Source organism: Phaenicophaeus curvirostris, chromosome 12 (assembly GCF_032191515.1).
Source record: "Phaenicophaeus curvirostris isolate KB17595 chromosome 12, BPBGC_Pcur_1.0, whole genome shotgun sequence".
Classification (NCBI taxonomy): domain Eukaryota; kingdom Metazoa; phylum Chordata; class Aves; order Cuculiformes; family Cuculidae; genus Phaenicophaeus; species Phaenicophaeus curvirostris.
Window position 1 is genome coordinate 22,645,281 of NC_091403.1, and position 15,838 is coordinate 22,661,118.

At 50.6% G+C, this 15,838-nt stretch overlaps 2 protein-coding genes across 8 annotated transcripts in view; one reads left to right on the forward strand and one right to left on the reverse strand.

The window, feature by feature from the left end:
• PPIP5K1 (diphosphoinositol pentakisphosphate kinase 1) overlaps positions 1-8,782 on the forward strand; it is a 50,058-nt gene extending 41,276 nt beyond the window's left edge. For all 6 annotated transcript variants that reach the window (XM_069866776.1, XM_069866770.1, XM_069866772.1 and 3 more), the window contains 3 exons: positions 5,150-5,287; positions 5,717-5,830; positions 7,002-8,782. In XM_069866776.1, the coding sequence (XP_069722877.1) occupies positions 5,150-5,287; positions 5,717-5,830; positions 7,002-7,693 (944 nt within the window). In that variant the 3' untranslated portion in view covers positions 7,694-8,782. The remainder of the gene's footprint in view (positions 1-5,149; positions 5,288-5,716; positions 5,831-7,001) is intronic.
• A 3,208-nt stretch (positions 8,783-11,990) lies between these two features.
• The window catches only part of MAP1A (microtubule associated protein 1A), a 58,945-nt gene continuing 55,097 nt past the window's right edge, over positions 11,991-15,838 (reverse strand). For both annotated transcript variants that reach the window (XM_069866941.1, XM_069866940.1), the window contains one exon: positions 11,991-15,167. In XM_069866941.1, the coding sequence (XP_069723042.1) occupies positions 15,012-15,167 (156 nt within the window). In that variant the 3' untranslated portion in view covers positions 11,991-15,011. The remainder of the gene's footprint in view (positions 15,168-15,838) is intronic.

Sequence of the window (15,838 nt, forward strand, 5' to 3'; positions counted from 1 at the left end):
CAGTCTGGGAACCTGTGTTTATCCTTGTGGGCATAGCTGGGAAAAGGGGAGTGTGAAGTAAGTTCGTGTTGGTAGTGGATCAAGGTCGTACTGAAACGAAAGCTTGGCTGTGAAGAAACAGAGTGATCCCCTGACAATGAGCGGGCAGCAAAAGAGCAGGTGGTATTTAGTGTAAATACAGTTAAATGTCAAGGGGAACACCTCCAGGTTTGCATCTGAAATGGTGGGCTCAGATCTGGCCATTACCACTTGGGATGATGAAGAAAAAGTTAGAGATCTGCAGTCTGGATAAGCTGTTTGTGATAGTGGAGTGGCCTGGAGAAGGGTGGTGGGATCTGCAGTTAAGTGTCTGTTCCAGCACGGGAGCTTGGGGCTTTTTACTGGAGTGAGAAGCAACAGCTTAGGACAGAAGTAATTTTCTTCACACAAAGTGTAACTCCTCACCACGGTGTGTGGGTGTGTTAGGAGCTTAACTGAGTTCCAGGGTAGGCTGGAGAAAATGGAAGGGACGCATCAGGGTCAGAGCACCATTTGCCACTTTACTCACAGCTGCTTCTGGCACTGTGGGCAGGGAGGTGCTGGACCAGGACAGACTTTCAGGCTGACTATACAGGCTGACGTAAAGAAAGGCTTGTTAGCAAATCCCTGGTTCATGTACATATCATGTGTGTATATATAAATGTGTAGAGACACACATATCGGAGTTCTCCCAGCAAAACGAGGCTGCACTGACCGAGCACGCTGGAGGGGAGCTTGCTGAGTGTGCTTTTTCCCATGCCCTTCAGGATCTGTGCTGAGGCTGGGCAAGTGCTTCTGGTATACAGAGCTTTGGTGTGCAGACCTTTGGGGATGTGCCAGGGGTGGTTCATCTGCATTTTGCTTTCAGGATCAGCATTAGAAAGGAGCAGGCACCCTCTCCACTCCAACACAGAGTTTACAGCTGGAGAGCTGGATGGTAACTTGGCAACTTCTGCTATTTGAGTTGTGTGTAGTAATGTTCAGAACTGTCAAGGAAAAGCATAATACAGAAGGATTGCTTTGGAGCAGAAAGACTTCTGACCTGAGTCTTCTTTGGCCTCTGTCTGTTGGCTGGCAGCAGTTTGGCTGCTCTGTTTGCCAGCGTGCTGCAGCAGCAAGTACATTCGTTCTTTAGATAAACCTGCTCTGCTGGACATCCACTGTATTTGGGGCTTCAGCTCAACCTTAGTACAGCTGAGGAAGGTGCCATTCAGACTACCTGACGGTTCTTTGTCACAGCCACTAGCCAGGTGGCTCAGGCAATCTGCTGAATGACCAGCTCTGAGGCCAAAGCATACCACCACTGACGCCATCCTGGGGGCTGCATGTGTTCCGTGTAAACTCAGCTTTCCCAACTCATCTCACACAGTAAGCTTTCTTCTTGTCTCTCTGAGACATACAGAGAATTTGGGGAACTTTGTTACCTCAATTCAAATTAGACACTTCCTCTTAATAAAGTGGTATCAATTTCATCTTGAGGGCTTAGACAGGGACATTTCTGCAGTCATCAAGAAGATGCAAACGAATTCAAAGTCTTGTGTTTTCCCTTTCTTTTTGCTTTTACCAGCATAAAAATCTGCTTGTCTTAGTTCTGCTGGTAACACCTATAGCTGAATTGTCTTTTGGACCTCAGGGTGACTGAAGGAGACACAGCTAAATGGATAGAAGTGCCCGTTACACCTGCAGTGAAGGAGCAGGGGGGTAACACAGCCCATAGGGGTCACTCAGAGTGGATTTGCTCGGCATCCAAGCCATGTAATCCTCATGCAGGTATCAGCTGTCTCAGAATTCATCATTGTGCAGTCCAGACAAAAGGGTGGTACTCCTTGACACCTTCTTTGAGGTCATCTGCTAAGAGGCATGTGTTCACAGCAGCTGTATTTCTCATTTCCTTCTGGTGTCTCCTAGAAAGCTGGGGTTCTTTGGTTTAGACAGAAGATGTGAGACAGGCATAGGCCTCCGTTTGCTTTATATGGTACAGTGTGCTAGATGATCTCTGCAAAAGGGCCCTTGTACCCAAATCACTTTCTTTATGCTCTTACCAAGTGCTGGGGGATGGTATGGGCAGCTCTGGAACAGCCTTACTCTGGGGGAAGAGCCACACCTTGGATTTCTTCGTAGGCTGTGATCTTCCTGGTTAGACTCTGACAGTGTGCAGTGAAATGTGCACGTGCCAAGAACAAGTTGCTCCAGGAAGAAGAACTCAAACTGGAACGGCGTCAACTTGGCTGTGACATAGGTGAGCCAGCAGCTTTGGCATCGGGGTGCCTGGGTGAGCCAGATCAGGACCTCTAGTCCTCCAGCCGACCCTTACTGCTGGTGCTTTCACATGCAGAACAGCTCTTCAGGCTGCAACATCCTCTGCTGTGTCAGCGGCTGCAGCATCACTTCAGAGAGGAGACTCCCCCAGAGCTGCTCCCCCACATCACGTGTGGTCTCCTTGGACATCCAAAACCACACACGCTCAGCAGGCTCCTCTGCCTTGTGTATTTAAGGTTTTTCTCACAACCAAATCTTGTTTTCTTTAACAGATGGTTTCTTCCTATTTTAGTGAACAAAAAGTTTGGAGGCAAACCCACGCTGTACTCCTTGCCTGGAGAAGATTACAGCTGACTTTGGGATTGCTTTTTAGCAGCTCTGGTCCATGGTCCCTGCCACACGCCTCTCCACGTGGGGCAGGCTGCGCTGTGGAGGGAGTAGATTGTGCTCTGCACCCCACATGCAACAGGTGTAGTCAAACCAGTTGGAAGGAAATCCGAAGCGTGTTCCTCTGTGGGCTGCTCTTCGACTTTGGTACAAAGAGAGTGGAATTCTGCTTAGTTTCTTGTGCTGTTGTCCAGATGGCAGTCTCCTTGCCCATAGGCCCTGGAAAAGAGTGTCGGGAAGCATCGACAGTACCTGTGCAGCTTGCACAGGGTACCTGACAGGCTGGAATTATTCCCTGGGTTTGCACTCTTGGCATATTATTGTGGCCCCCTCTCTAAGATGTCAGTTTGTTGCTAAAGGTGTGTGGAGCAGCAGTGGCTGGAGCCACCGCTGAGGAATCTTTAAGGGTTCTGGAGTGGTAATTTGTGCTTTATCTCTGCTGCGGTGGCATGAAGCCACCACTGGCCTCCCCGCGGCAGCTGAGCCGGTCACGGGAGGTGTGTGGGGAGGCAGTGCCATATACAAATGAGACGATATACATATACAAATTTCAATTTTCCTTGAAAGCCTTAGTGCTTCACCTCAAGAAGGAAAATTTTGCCTTTTTCTACGCTTGTTTGAGACTGCGTAAGTGCTACGGTGCTGAGCAGAGCTCTACAAGCAGGATTTGGCCGTTTGAGGATTTAGGAGTGTCATTTCACACCAGCAGCATTATCAGTGTTCCATGTTTCCTTTAATGCTGGACCTTTCATTTCCTCTTTTTATCAGAAGAGTGCCCGAGCCCTCAGGTTCCCATCAGTGCCTCCAGCATATCGTGCAACCACATCACTTCACCCAGTGCTATATTCAAACTTTTCCCCTTATTCTTTGGAGACCTCAAAAGCTGAGATACCTTTGGCCCCCCTTAAAGCAGATTCTGTTGTGAGATGTCATCAGCCTCATACTGTGCTGCTCCACAACCATCTCCACATGACTGTTGTTAAGTCTTGCCCTCGCCCTTTTCCTTTAGCTCTGCCTCCCAGGATGCCTGTGAGAAAATAATTAACAGATACTCCTCCTCATTCAGCACTTCCAGTCTCTGGACTTCTCAACAAGGGACAGAAGAGTATGGTGTTCTTCTGGTGTCTTCCATTCCTTCATCCTAGGCAAGGGTTTGTTTTCCTTCCTGTCTTGAGCAGATGTTTGTAGGCCTGCTGTGGCACAGGCAACCTCTCTGGACTGTCTGGAGGGTTTTATCTCCAGTAGCTGTTACAGCCGTGAATGTCTCTGCAGCCCTCTGAACCGGTGATGATGTGCTCTGCAACCTCACATTGTGCGCGGATTCGCTCTAAATGCCATCTGCTGGCTCACGCTCCTTGCCTCTTGCAGAACTGGTTTGGGTGAGTGGATCAGAGCAAAGACTGTCCCGGAGGTGACTGGAAAAAAGACTGCCTTTAGCAGATAATCCCAATACTCTGTGTCTTCTCTGTAGGTGCTGTCGAGCTGCAGGGATCACTGCCAGTGTGCCGGGCAGCCATGTGGACAGAGCAGGGCATCAAGAGCTGCTGTGTTTGCATTTCAAAGTACTTTCCTTCTCTGTAAGGACAAACCCAGTTGCTTCCCAGGATATTTTTGGGCTCCTTGGAGAGGGTTAGGGAGTCACAGAATGGGAAGCCTAAGCTTAAGAAGTATAGGGGCCTTTTTACAGTCGGGAGGTGCAGAGCAGGAGGAGCCCTCATTCCCATATGCCCAGAGGCTCCTTTGTTTGTTCCTTGCTCCTCTGATGGTTTCAGGTTGGTGTGGTGCTGCAAAGCATTGCCAGAAGGCTTGGGTGAAGGCAAAGACACTTTACCGTCACACACTGATGGCTTAAGTAGCAAAGGCTTTATTTTGAATGGTTGTGATGCAGCTTATCTCTGAGCAAGTGTTTGTTATATTCCGAGATACCTATTTCTGCTAATTCTGGCAGTGAATTCTTGTTAAGGGAACAAATAATTCAACTCAGCCCTTCCTTGGAGGTCAACTGTGAGAGGGGGTTTTCAGCCATCCCCTGTGTTTGAGGCGGTGGGCGCTACCTTGCTGCTGGGAGAGGGCAGGCAGTGTCCCAGGCTGGGCTGTTGCTCATTCATGTCCCTTCATGGAAATTCTGTTGACTTTATTCGAATTCTTTTTAGCTTCTGTAAAGCGTGCAGCACTGTGCCAAGTTCTCCATCATAACCTTCTGTTTTAGCACAAGGGCCACAGGCTTTGCAGCAAACACAGCTGCTGCTAGGTATGTTTCCTCCTCTCCCTGCTCCTTCTGCGTGTGCCTGGACGCTTGCTTTCAGGTCTGTTATTGCATGTGATTGCCTAGCGGAGATTTTCTTGGCTTAGGAGAGGTGACCTTAGGCCTGAGTGTGCCTGTTGTTTGGTTCCCAGACTGACCAGCTCATTCAGCCATGAATGGTCCTGTATGGATTTGGGTTGCTGTTTGCTCTATTCATTTTCTGATTGGGTTTCTTTCCAGGTTTTGAAGGCTGTTCCATGGTTCCCACCATTTATCCCCTGGAGACCCTGCACAACTCCCTCTCTTTGAGACAGGTCAACGAGTTCCTGACGGCTGTGTGCAAGAGTTGCAGCGAATCGAATGTCCAGTCTACCGCAGGTACTTGTGAGGTGGGCTTGTCTCTGGGAAAGCCTGGATAGAGTCGAGGCAAGGAGACCTTTCGGTCTTTCACATTATTGGGACAGATCGGCCCAAGAGGACTGGCAATAAATGCAGTCTCTGAATCTTGTTCCACGGTGTCCCAGCTGAGGAGCGAGCTGTGGAATCCAGCTCAGAGCTGTCCTGGGCCACTTACTCAAGAGAAAAGTGGCTCAGGTCTGCCTGTGCTCATGCGTATGGTGACATGGATACAAACTCCAGCTTGGGAAATCTTAGCCTCAGATTCCCGGGAGCTGAGGGATGGGCCTGGCTCTGAACTTGCACTGCTCTTAAGCATTTCCTGACATGCCTGCTCATTGTTGCTGGGCTATGAGCCATTCCTTTACGTCTATCTGAATATTACTAATCTGTGTTTTTTTTTTCTTGAAGCTTTGTTTGATTCCATGATTGGCAGCCAGATACCAGGAGACCCCTTTATGTCCCAGCGCATCCTTTCATCATCCTCTTTGCCGTTGCGCCAGCGCTCGGATAAGCCTCCTTGGTGTGAGTGCTCCCTTCCTAATCAAGGGGGAATGTGATGGCGAGGGAGGGAAGTAAAGGGTGCCAAATGGTGGAAGCCAACCTGCTGATGCTCCAGGTTTCCATGCTCTTCCCTTGAAGGAACAGAAACAGAAAGGGGGAATGGGTAAAAGGGGAAGCAGTTGTACGTCCTGCGAGAAAGCTTCCGAAGAAAGACATGAAAAGGGACTCTAGTATTGTATGTCCTGGGGACATCTACTGTTGGATGGATGCTGTCTCTCCAAACATCCTCTACTTTTTGCACTGGGACACGGAGCGCCTGAACGTACTTCATGTTCGTCTCAGGTTTTGTGATCTCCATGGCGCATGGCCCGCTCAGTGTTGGCATGTGGAAATGCCTTCCTTTCCTAACGAGCTCTGTGCATCCATCACTGAGAGGTCTAAGGGAACAGCCAGTAGTTTAGTTCTTCACTCACAGGCTTTCCACCAGCTCCTCCTCACTTGTCACAGTCCTTGCAGAGCTGGTGGCTGTTGGTGTCTCCCCTGAGCAGACCTGCCTGGCACCCACAGGAGAAAGCATTAGCCAGCAGTTGTACAGCAGTGCCACAACTCAGGGCTGCTGCTCACAGAGTGGTCCTGCTCTCCTCCTGGCTGTAGGCTCCTTGTGTCAGACGTGTGTTTGTGTAGGCAGCAAGGACAGGGAACTGATCTGTCTGAAAATAGTTGGTTAATCTTCACCCCTTTACAGGATAAGACACAATGTGGTTTTGCTCACATCATAAGGCCATGATAAGCATTAGTGGAAAGCAGTATTCCTTCTTCTGTTGGAGACTCAAGCTCAGTATTTAGGGAGTGTGTGTGTCAAGAACCAAGAGGAGCAAAGTTGAAGCTGAGAGTGTTACAGAATAATGAGGGAATGGAGGAAATTTTGAAATGTGATGTCGAGCTTTGAGATGGAAAGCATTTCACTCTGTAACGATAACAGCACTGTAAGACAAGAGGTAAGCATGGTGTTTTTGCTGGGTTTTTATCAACAGAGCTGCCAGAAACACATGAGAGCTGCTGCAAGCCCCTGCCAGGTTGCATGGCATGTTGGCAGCCCTCAGCCATCAGTTGTACCACAGCCTGGGTCTGCCCAGGTTTTGGGCTGGGGAAGCAGTAGCTAAATGTTTAAGGTTTTTCTTCCTCTTTGCAGACAGCAGTGGCCCCTCCAGTACTGTCTCCAGTGCGGGCCCGTCCTCCCCAACCTCTGTGGACAATGGCACTCGGTTCAGCTTCATGGAGAAACTTTCTGTCAGTCCCCCCAAAAGCGAGGAGCAGCTGACAAGCCAGTCCCCGGCACAAGGAGAGGGGCAGCCTGCAAGCAGTGGGCTTGACCCCGAGGTGGGGACGTCTGGGTTGTTGGTGGCAGAACCAAGCGTCCCAGAGACCCTGGCCCGGAATAAGGTCTCAGAGCCAGACAGGCTTCTGGGGCTGAGTGAGAAGGAGCTGGCAGAGGAGGACTCTAACCCAGAAGAGAAGAGTGTGGTGGAGCTGGATGAAGAAGAATCATCTGGGGAAATGTTAGAGCCAAGTAACCCAGGGAACCCAAAGTGTGGTGCAGGGTCTGATGTAAGGCTGGCTGGGGAGAGAGTGGAGCCAGGTGAGGAGTGTGCAGTGGGAGTGGCTGGCCTGGTTCTGTCAGGGCTGTCTGAGGAGAGCTTGGTGTCCTGTGAAGAGGAGGAGCTGCTGGGAGAGGTGTTAGACCCAGAGCATGTGGGCAAGGAGCTGCTGGGAGACAGTGCTCTGCCATGCCAGCTTCTGTCTGGTCACCAGGGGCAGCCGTTGCCTCCAGAGAAAGACGTGGAGGGTCTGCAGCCACTCTGTCAGGAGGATCAGCAGAATTAGAGGCTCACTGGACAGCACACTGCAAGTGCTTCTAGCCTGGAGGCAGCCTGGCTCTTCCTGCACAGCCCCTTCTGCAGCTGGCTGGCCACAGCACAAGCCTTGTCCCAAGGCCATCAGACTCTGGGATGTGGACGAGTCTGCTCTGCTCCTCCACAAGCCAGGTCTTTGCCATTCAGCAAGAGACAATGTCCCATCTGCCCTGTTAAAAGAACAACAAATGCAGTCTTGCTACTGGCACAGCACCTCCTTTGGGCTGCGTTGGTGTCTCAAGGGCTGTGTGCTCTCTGGGACAGCAGGGTTAGAGGATTGGTACAACCAAGGCTTTAGGGGTGGTGGTTCCAAAGGGGACAGATGCTCCCTGGAGATCTTTCGGCCCATAGCCTTCCAAGAAAGGCATTTTGGGCCTAAAGCAGTCAGATCCAGGACAACCACCGACCTCCTCTCTGTTCCTTCCTGCATCCTCTCTCAAGTCTCACCACTGGCCACCAAAACCCGGTCCAGAGAGTCCGTGGTAGGAAGACTAGGAGAAGCAGAAAGCATTCTGAATGACCATGGGAAGGAGAGTAATGAGGAGATCAGGTTCAAGACTGCTACTTGCAAGAAAATGCCTCTTTGGCATGGACTTCAATGTTTCCTGCAGGGTCGGGGCAGGCAGGAGCCTGCGGGTCCGGCCTGAGAGAGGTGAGCAGGGAGGACACACACGGGTTTTTTTTTCTAGTCCCCAAGGGTCAGGCAGGGTGCAGCTCTGAAGTCTTGGTGACAGAAATTCAAAGAAACTGCTATATGAAAAAAAAAGTCAGGATTATTAGAAACCAATAAGGAGAAAATCTTTATTATATATAAAATGAAAAATATTTAATACATATTTATGTAAATGACTTGCGAGCACAAGCCTGAGGGCAAGACTGACACGGGTGTCCCTGCCGCGCCCTGAGTGCTGGCCAGGGCTGTGCCTCCTGCGCCTGCGTATTTATGGACAAGTCTGTGTGTTTGTCTGTAGCTAGGATCTGTGTTTTTGTGCAGCTGTGCCCAAAGATCTCCGCGCTGTGTTGTGATGATACATGTTCACAGTAAATCTCCGCTGTGGGTCTGGTGTCTCTCTCTGTCTGGTGCTGACTCGCGCAGCAGTCTGTGCCAGAGCTGGCCAGCGCCTGGGCCAGTGAGCCCTGCTTGTTTTCTACCATCCTAGGAGAGGCACTGTGGTTGAAGTCCCAGCTGAAGCGAGTGCGCAGGCCTTTGCTCAGGAATCATAGAATAGTTTGTGTTGGAAGAGACTTAAAGATCATCCAGTTCCAACCCCTGTGCCATGGGCAGGGACACCTCCCACTGGGCCAGGGTTCTCGAATCCCCATCCAACCCGGCCTTGGACACCTCCAGGGATGGGGCAGCCACAGCTTCCCTCGGCAACCTGTTCCAGGGCCTCCCAACCCTCATTGTGAAGAATTTTCTTCTTATGTCTAGGCTAAATCTGCCCCTCTCCAATTTAAAGCCATGCCCCTTTGTCCTATCACTCCATGCCCTTGTAAATAGACCCTTCCCAGCTTTCTAGTAGTCCCCTTCAGGTACTGGAGGGTCGCTATAAGGTCTCCTCAGAGCCTTGTCTTCTCCAGGATAGGCACCTCTTTTTTTACCTCCACGGAAGAGCTGGCCATACTGGGGAGGAGGTCAAACAAAGATACTGGGGAGGAGGTGAAACAAAGATGCTGGGGCAGCGTGTTCTTCTCCTTTCACTTGGTCCACACCTTCTTGTGAGGTCCAAGCATGTGCTGGGTACTGTGTCCTCTTCCTCGTGCCTCTTAATCCCCAGCTGCCAGTTTGAGCATTGGAGCCGGCATCCCCTGTGGAGTCGGGCACGGCTCCATCAGCAGTGGCATCAGCAGGTCACGCAGCCGGGGCCTCTGGGGTGAGGTCCTGACTCTTGAGTGCTCTCACCTCACTGCTGGGAGCTTGAGGCTTCCGAAGCCCCAGAACCTGCAGGGAGCACCCAGGGGCTTTTCCAGTGGGCACTGAGGGCCATGGGCTGCAAGAAGGGGCAGCTGAGTGTGGCAGCAGCCGAGTTCCCAGGGAGGTTGCTGCTATGCACAAGAACCAGTTACTTAACGGTGTTTCCTCAATCTTTAGCCCATTTCTCTCACCTGTAAATGAAAAGGGAATGATGCTGGGAAGCGGCTGTGGCTCTGCAGCTCAGGGAGAGCTCGGGCCTGGGAGTGAATCGTAGAATCATTAGGCTGGAAAAGACCTTAAAGATCATTGACTCCAGCCATACCTGTCTACGACGGGACATGGTTTTGTTGTGGTAAAAAAATTACACACCTCCGTATCCCTAAACTTAGAATATTTCTACAAATTCTAATCAGTGCCTCATTTCAGCCTCTGAATGCATCTTTTGGCTGCTGGAGTCCTCTAGCCAGAAATTATCTGGCTGTGTTGGTGTTTTGCATGCTGGTAATTCTGTGAAGTCCTATTCTCCAGTCTGTGGGATCAGAGGGAAGTCCTGACCTCTGCGGCAGGTGTTGTCCCGCGGGCAGCCGGGCTGCCAGCAGCCATGCCAGACCAAGGCTTGGTCTCTGCCTGCTCCCTGCGATGGGCAGGCCAAGAAGGGATTTTAAGAGAGCTGCCTCTGACAAGGCCTTTTGGCCTGGCAAGATGCTCTAACACTTCCAAACGAACACCTGCAGAGTGTGTTATGAAAACTGAGCACTCATGCAGCAGCTCGGCCGTGCTTCCCTTGGCTTAGCAGCAGCAGGGATTAATAATGACGCCCTCTCGAAGAGAAGGGGTGTGTGGAAGTGCCGTGAGTCACAAAGGAGGGAAAAAAGGAAAAGGACAGTTACACAATTTCAGGATACAATGGCAGGAGCTGATATTTTTGGCTTAATCCTGCCAAAGCCAGTTTTGGCTCCTCAAAATCATAGAATTATGGAATCATTAGGTTGGAAAAGACCTTTGAGATCATCAGCTCCAACCATACCTGTCCACTACTAAATCATGTCCACAAGCACCTCTTCTACTGCCTTTTAAAGACCTCCCAGGATGGTGATTCCACCACCTCCCTGGGCAGCCTCTGCCAGTGCCCGAGAACTCTTTCAGTGAAGAAATTTTTCCTAATGGCCAGTCTAAACATCCCCTGACACACCTTATGGCTATTCCCTCTTGCCCTGTCACCTGGGAGAAGAAACCAACACCCACCTCTCTGCAACCTCCTTTCAAGCAGTTGTAGAGAGCAATGAGGTCTCCCCTCAGCCTCCTCTTCTCCAGGCTAAACAACCCCAGCTCCCTCAGCCGCTCCTCGTAAGGCCTGTTCTCCAGCCCTTTCCCCAGTTTCATCGCTCTTCTCTGGACTCGTTCCAGGACCTCAAGGTCTTTCTTGTACTGAAGGGATCAAAACCGAACTCAGGATTCGAGGTGGAGCCTCCCCAGTGCTGAGTACAGGGGGAGAAGAACCTCCCTGGTCCTCCTGGCCACGCTGTTTCTGATCCAAGCCAAGATGCCATTGGCTTTCTTGGCCACCTGGGCCACTGCAGGCTCGTGTTCAGCCGCTGCCATTCAACACCCCCAGGTCCTTCTCTGCCAGGCAGCTTTCCAGCGGCTCTTCCCCAAGCCTGGAGCGCTGCACGGGGTTGTTGTGTCCAGAGTGCAGGACTCTGTGCTTGGCCTTGATAAACCTCAGCCTGTTGGCCTCAGCCCATTGATCCAACCTGTTCAGATCCCTCTGCAGAGCCTCCCTACCCTCCAGCAGATTGACACTTCCTCCCAGTTCAGTGTCATCCACAAGCTTGTTATGGGTGCACTCGCTCCCCTTGTCCAGGTCATTGATGAAGATATTGATCAGGACTGGCCCCAGCACTGAGCCCTGGAGACACCGCTGGTGATCGGCCTCCAGCTGGATTTCATAGAATCATAGAATCACCAGGTTGGAAAAGACCCACAGGATCATCGAGTCCAACCATTCCTATCAATCACTAAACCATGCCCGTTAACTCCTTAACCACTGATGCATAAGTTGCACTTTCAGATGCTTTTGGGCTGCATAAGGGGTGATGAGCACAAATGGCTGCTACGTGCTCCTGCCTCTCTGGCTGGGTGTAGCTGCAAATGTTGCCTGCAGTAGCTGGGATAGTTTTGCTGAGCAGGGAGGTTTAACAGCTGCTGGTGAAGGGGTGGTGGCATTGGAAAGGCTGGGGTATGCCTGAGCTCATCATCGGGGAGGCAGCTCAGGAGGGAAGGCTGGTGGCGGTGTCCATGTGCCCCTACCTACAGGAGGGACCCATTCAAAGAACGGTTTGAACCAGTCGGAAATGTTCTTGTGGCTTTATTGTTAATGTGTCGGGCTCCTCTCTCGACAGCGGTTACAGAGTGTTTCACATGGAAAGGACAGAACTGAAGGAACTAAATTCAGATAGAAACATGATGCTGAAGAAAAGAATCAGGGCTCTGTTCTTAGAACATTTAGCATAGAAGAAGCTAGGAGCACAAGTTGCCATTTCAATACAGTTAAGACGTTCACTTTTTTAATTATAGGTTTAAAATAGTATTTTTGTACCTATTACATACAGGAAGATTACGCGTTGTTGCCCACATGCAGAAACAAGCAAAAGCGGAGTTTAACTGTTTCTCTCTATAGTGTTGTGTTACCTCTGGCTCTGGATGGGTTCTGCTGGCTCCTGCAGGCTGCGCAGGGTCAGACTCTACAAATCGGCGGTTTTACAAGTCTTTTTCCCTGGAATTTTTTTACGATTGGGAAGGGAGGAAGACAAAGCAGGGAGAGAGGCTGAGGGCAGATCAGACTGCCACAAAAGATTAAAAATAGTGTGGAGCCTTGAGGACAGGGAAGCAAACTGTGGTAGGATAAAGCTGTCCAGGCAGCACAGCTGCAGGGGGCAGGTGCTGTTCCCGAACACGCGCCAGTGACCGCACTCCTGCCTGGAGGATGCAGGCACCTTGCAAAGCCTCACTATCACTGCCACTTGGTCAGAATTACTTCAAGTTTAAAACTGAGAAAACATTCATGTGTGGGTCTATCTAAAATTAGTGCATTAGCTTTTACACCTAGCCACGTGCAGGGATCCCGGGAGCCACTCGTGTCCAGAGTCCGGCGTCCCACACCTACACTGGCTGGCAGCTGCTCCCATGGGCAGCTGGCTAAAATGAACACAGCACAGGGCAGGGATTTGCTAAATCCCCAAGTAAGCTTGCACGCTCCTAACAAGGGCTGTGTCAAAAGGGCTGGCTGCTCCTGAGGAACAGCTGCTGGCCTCGGGCTCTGTCCTGCACCTGCTGGGTTTTAGACACAGCCTCACTGGCTGCGAGCACAGAGCCCTTTCGATGCCAGCAAGATCTCTATGGTCTTTTTTTTTATGTTTTTGTTTAAACTGCAGCATCTAAGTATTTTTACTGAGAAACCTCTGAACTGACACTAAGAGCACATGGTGTCATGTTAACATGAATAAATTAAAATATTAAATTCACACAAAATGCAGCTTCACATAAAAAAAATAAATATATAAATTAAATGTAAAGTAAACCATTTCCCTAGAAACTCCATTTTAGTCCTAGGTGTAGGTTTTTAAGCATTTTCTTCATGTCGACTACCAGAAAATTAGCACTGAGAATGAAGTGTCCCAGGCAAGCACAACACAGGGTCCTAGGATGCTTATTATGGAATCAGACCTCAGCTCAGCGCCAAGCATGGTGAGTGACACAGCAGATGGAAATATATTGAGCTCCATGTCCAGCCTTGCAGCATTGCATTCTGTTTCACTTCCTACGCAGAGCACGCCCTACTGCTGCTCTTTGTCTTACAGCAAGATAATAGCCATTTTTGTGGTGTGATGCTCTTGCGATGCTCTCCCATCTGCGAAGGCTCAGCGCTGCTGCGGGCTCAGTGCACCCAAGCACCAACACGCTGCAGCCCCACCGCCAGAAGGGTCTGCGCACCAAGGAGGTCTGGGTGGCTGTTCCGTAGCAATGACGCACTCGCCACATACAGCGACACTTCTGCCAGGACGGCCAGAGGGCAGGAGGTGTGTTTGCAACAGCCCGCGAGCTGCAAGGTGTGCACAGCACCTCGCCTGTGCTGGCAACAGGGTCTGCATGTCCCTGCCACGGGGCTGGGGAACTAAGAGCAACTATGCTTACTAAACTATTTTCCCCAAGTGTTTTTGGAAGAAGGTTCTTGTTTCTCACACCACAGGTTCTATTCCCCGCATCCCGGACACTTACAGGGACAACAAAAAGCTCAAACACAGCTCAGAGGCTTGCAGTGAGGGAGCTGCTGCTGCTTGCAGGGCTGGCACCACCAGCTACACCGGTCAGATGTCAGCCTCTCTCAGTATGACATGCGGGTCCCTCTGCAGCCTCGCCACAATCCTCACGCAAGCCTTTGGTTTACAAGGACAGGCAGGCTGCTCAGACATCCTAGGCCAACAGCGGCCAGGGTTGTTTCAGCCCTTTGGCTTTGGAGAGGGCTGTAGTTGTGCGTTTGGAAACTCTTTTTGTGTGACTGTTGAGGCAACAGCCCCTCTGTGCCTCCTGCCGTCACACCGCTGATGTGCACGAGGGACCTGGCCACTCTGTGTGTGCAAAGCTCAGGTTAGCCGGTTAGGAAATGTGCTCTTTGTAGCAAAGAACACCAGGCTGAATACCCCCTCCTTCCTCCCAGCTCCTGAAGCGTAGCGAGCAGGTATTGCAGGATGCCGCAACCAAATACATGGGAGCTGGCATACGGTGGTCCTGCCTAGTTGGAGCACAGGTCCTCTTGCTCAGACCACCACCTGTATGTTCAGGATGGGAGATGGAAGAATGACCTTCACTGTCATGTTACGGTTGAAGGGTGTCGCCTTCCCTCATCTCCCAGGTGCATTTTCTTTGCAAGTAAGTTTTCTTCTCTGCCCCCCTGCCCCCCATGCACTGTCCTCATGCAGCAGCAGCACCTCGGCCCTCACCAGAAAGACAAGGTTCCTGGTGCTACAGGTTAAATGGCAAGGCAGCCAGGAAGAGAGTAGAACAAGCTCTCACAGCAGCAAGGCAGCCAAGATAGTCTACAGAAACTGTACAGGCAGCAGAATAAAGCAGGGAAAGTGAAGTGCCCCTGGCCTGCAACTGCTCTTGCACAAACTTAGCTCAGTCCAGAATATTACAGAGCCCTGCACTTCTTTCTCATGGCATCCAGTGCTGAGTTAGATGGATACCCGATTGCCTGACAAATGGGAACCATGTGGAGGACTAAACCAGAGAAGAACTGGACTGTGATTGATGGTGTCTCTGATGTCGCATCAGTGACTGGAGAGTCAATGGATGAACGCAAAGTATGGGAGATTTAGAATTCGATCTTACAGGCTGGAAAAGAGTCATCCTGCATCACAACAGTGCTGGTGCTTGCCAGTACCATGATGTTTAGCTCCTGCTGTTTCTCATGGGTCTGTTGGTACCATTCTCGTGTCACCTCAGTATCATGTGTTGGGATCAATGTCACCTGGGAAAAGAGAGCAGCAGGGATGATTGTCTGAGAACAACTGCAGTGACAAACAATGCCCACAGGAGCTGAGGCTAAAATTTCCCGTTAATTTTGGAACGCTGTGCCCTTGGTACTGCTTATTCTATTTAATGTCTTTCAGATGTCAGGTTCTGTAAGGCAGAGCGTGTGCTTTACTTTATGCAGTACCAGCACAAGGGTGCTCTGAGCTCGCTGCAGGGTGGCAGCGCTGACACCATCACGATGATAATGGCTGCAGTGCAGGGGAGAGATCTCTCTGTGGAGCTCCTGAAACAGCCTCAGAAAGAGCCCTTAGCATGAAAAGGAACAATGCTGAGAGTGTCACTACCAATGGCCTGATGTTAGACTTTGTGCCTATAGACCCAGTGTGCAACTTGAGGAACTCAAAATCCAAGGTTGCTTCATCTTAAAGAACACACATACTTTCTTGTACCTGTCCTCAGAAACAGAGCCCATTCAGGATGTCCTGCAAACCTGACTGAGGGAGAACTGTATGTAAGAACATCCTGGTTCAAAAGCACCAATAAAAAGCTGCTGTCAGAAAGATTCCAGCAAGCAAGGCCAGCAAAGAATACCACTGGGTGTGGGCACCGTGATGAAAATTCTAACTGTGATGGTGCTTTTTTACGCTCCAGGCTACACTGACCCTG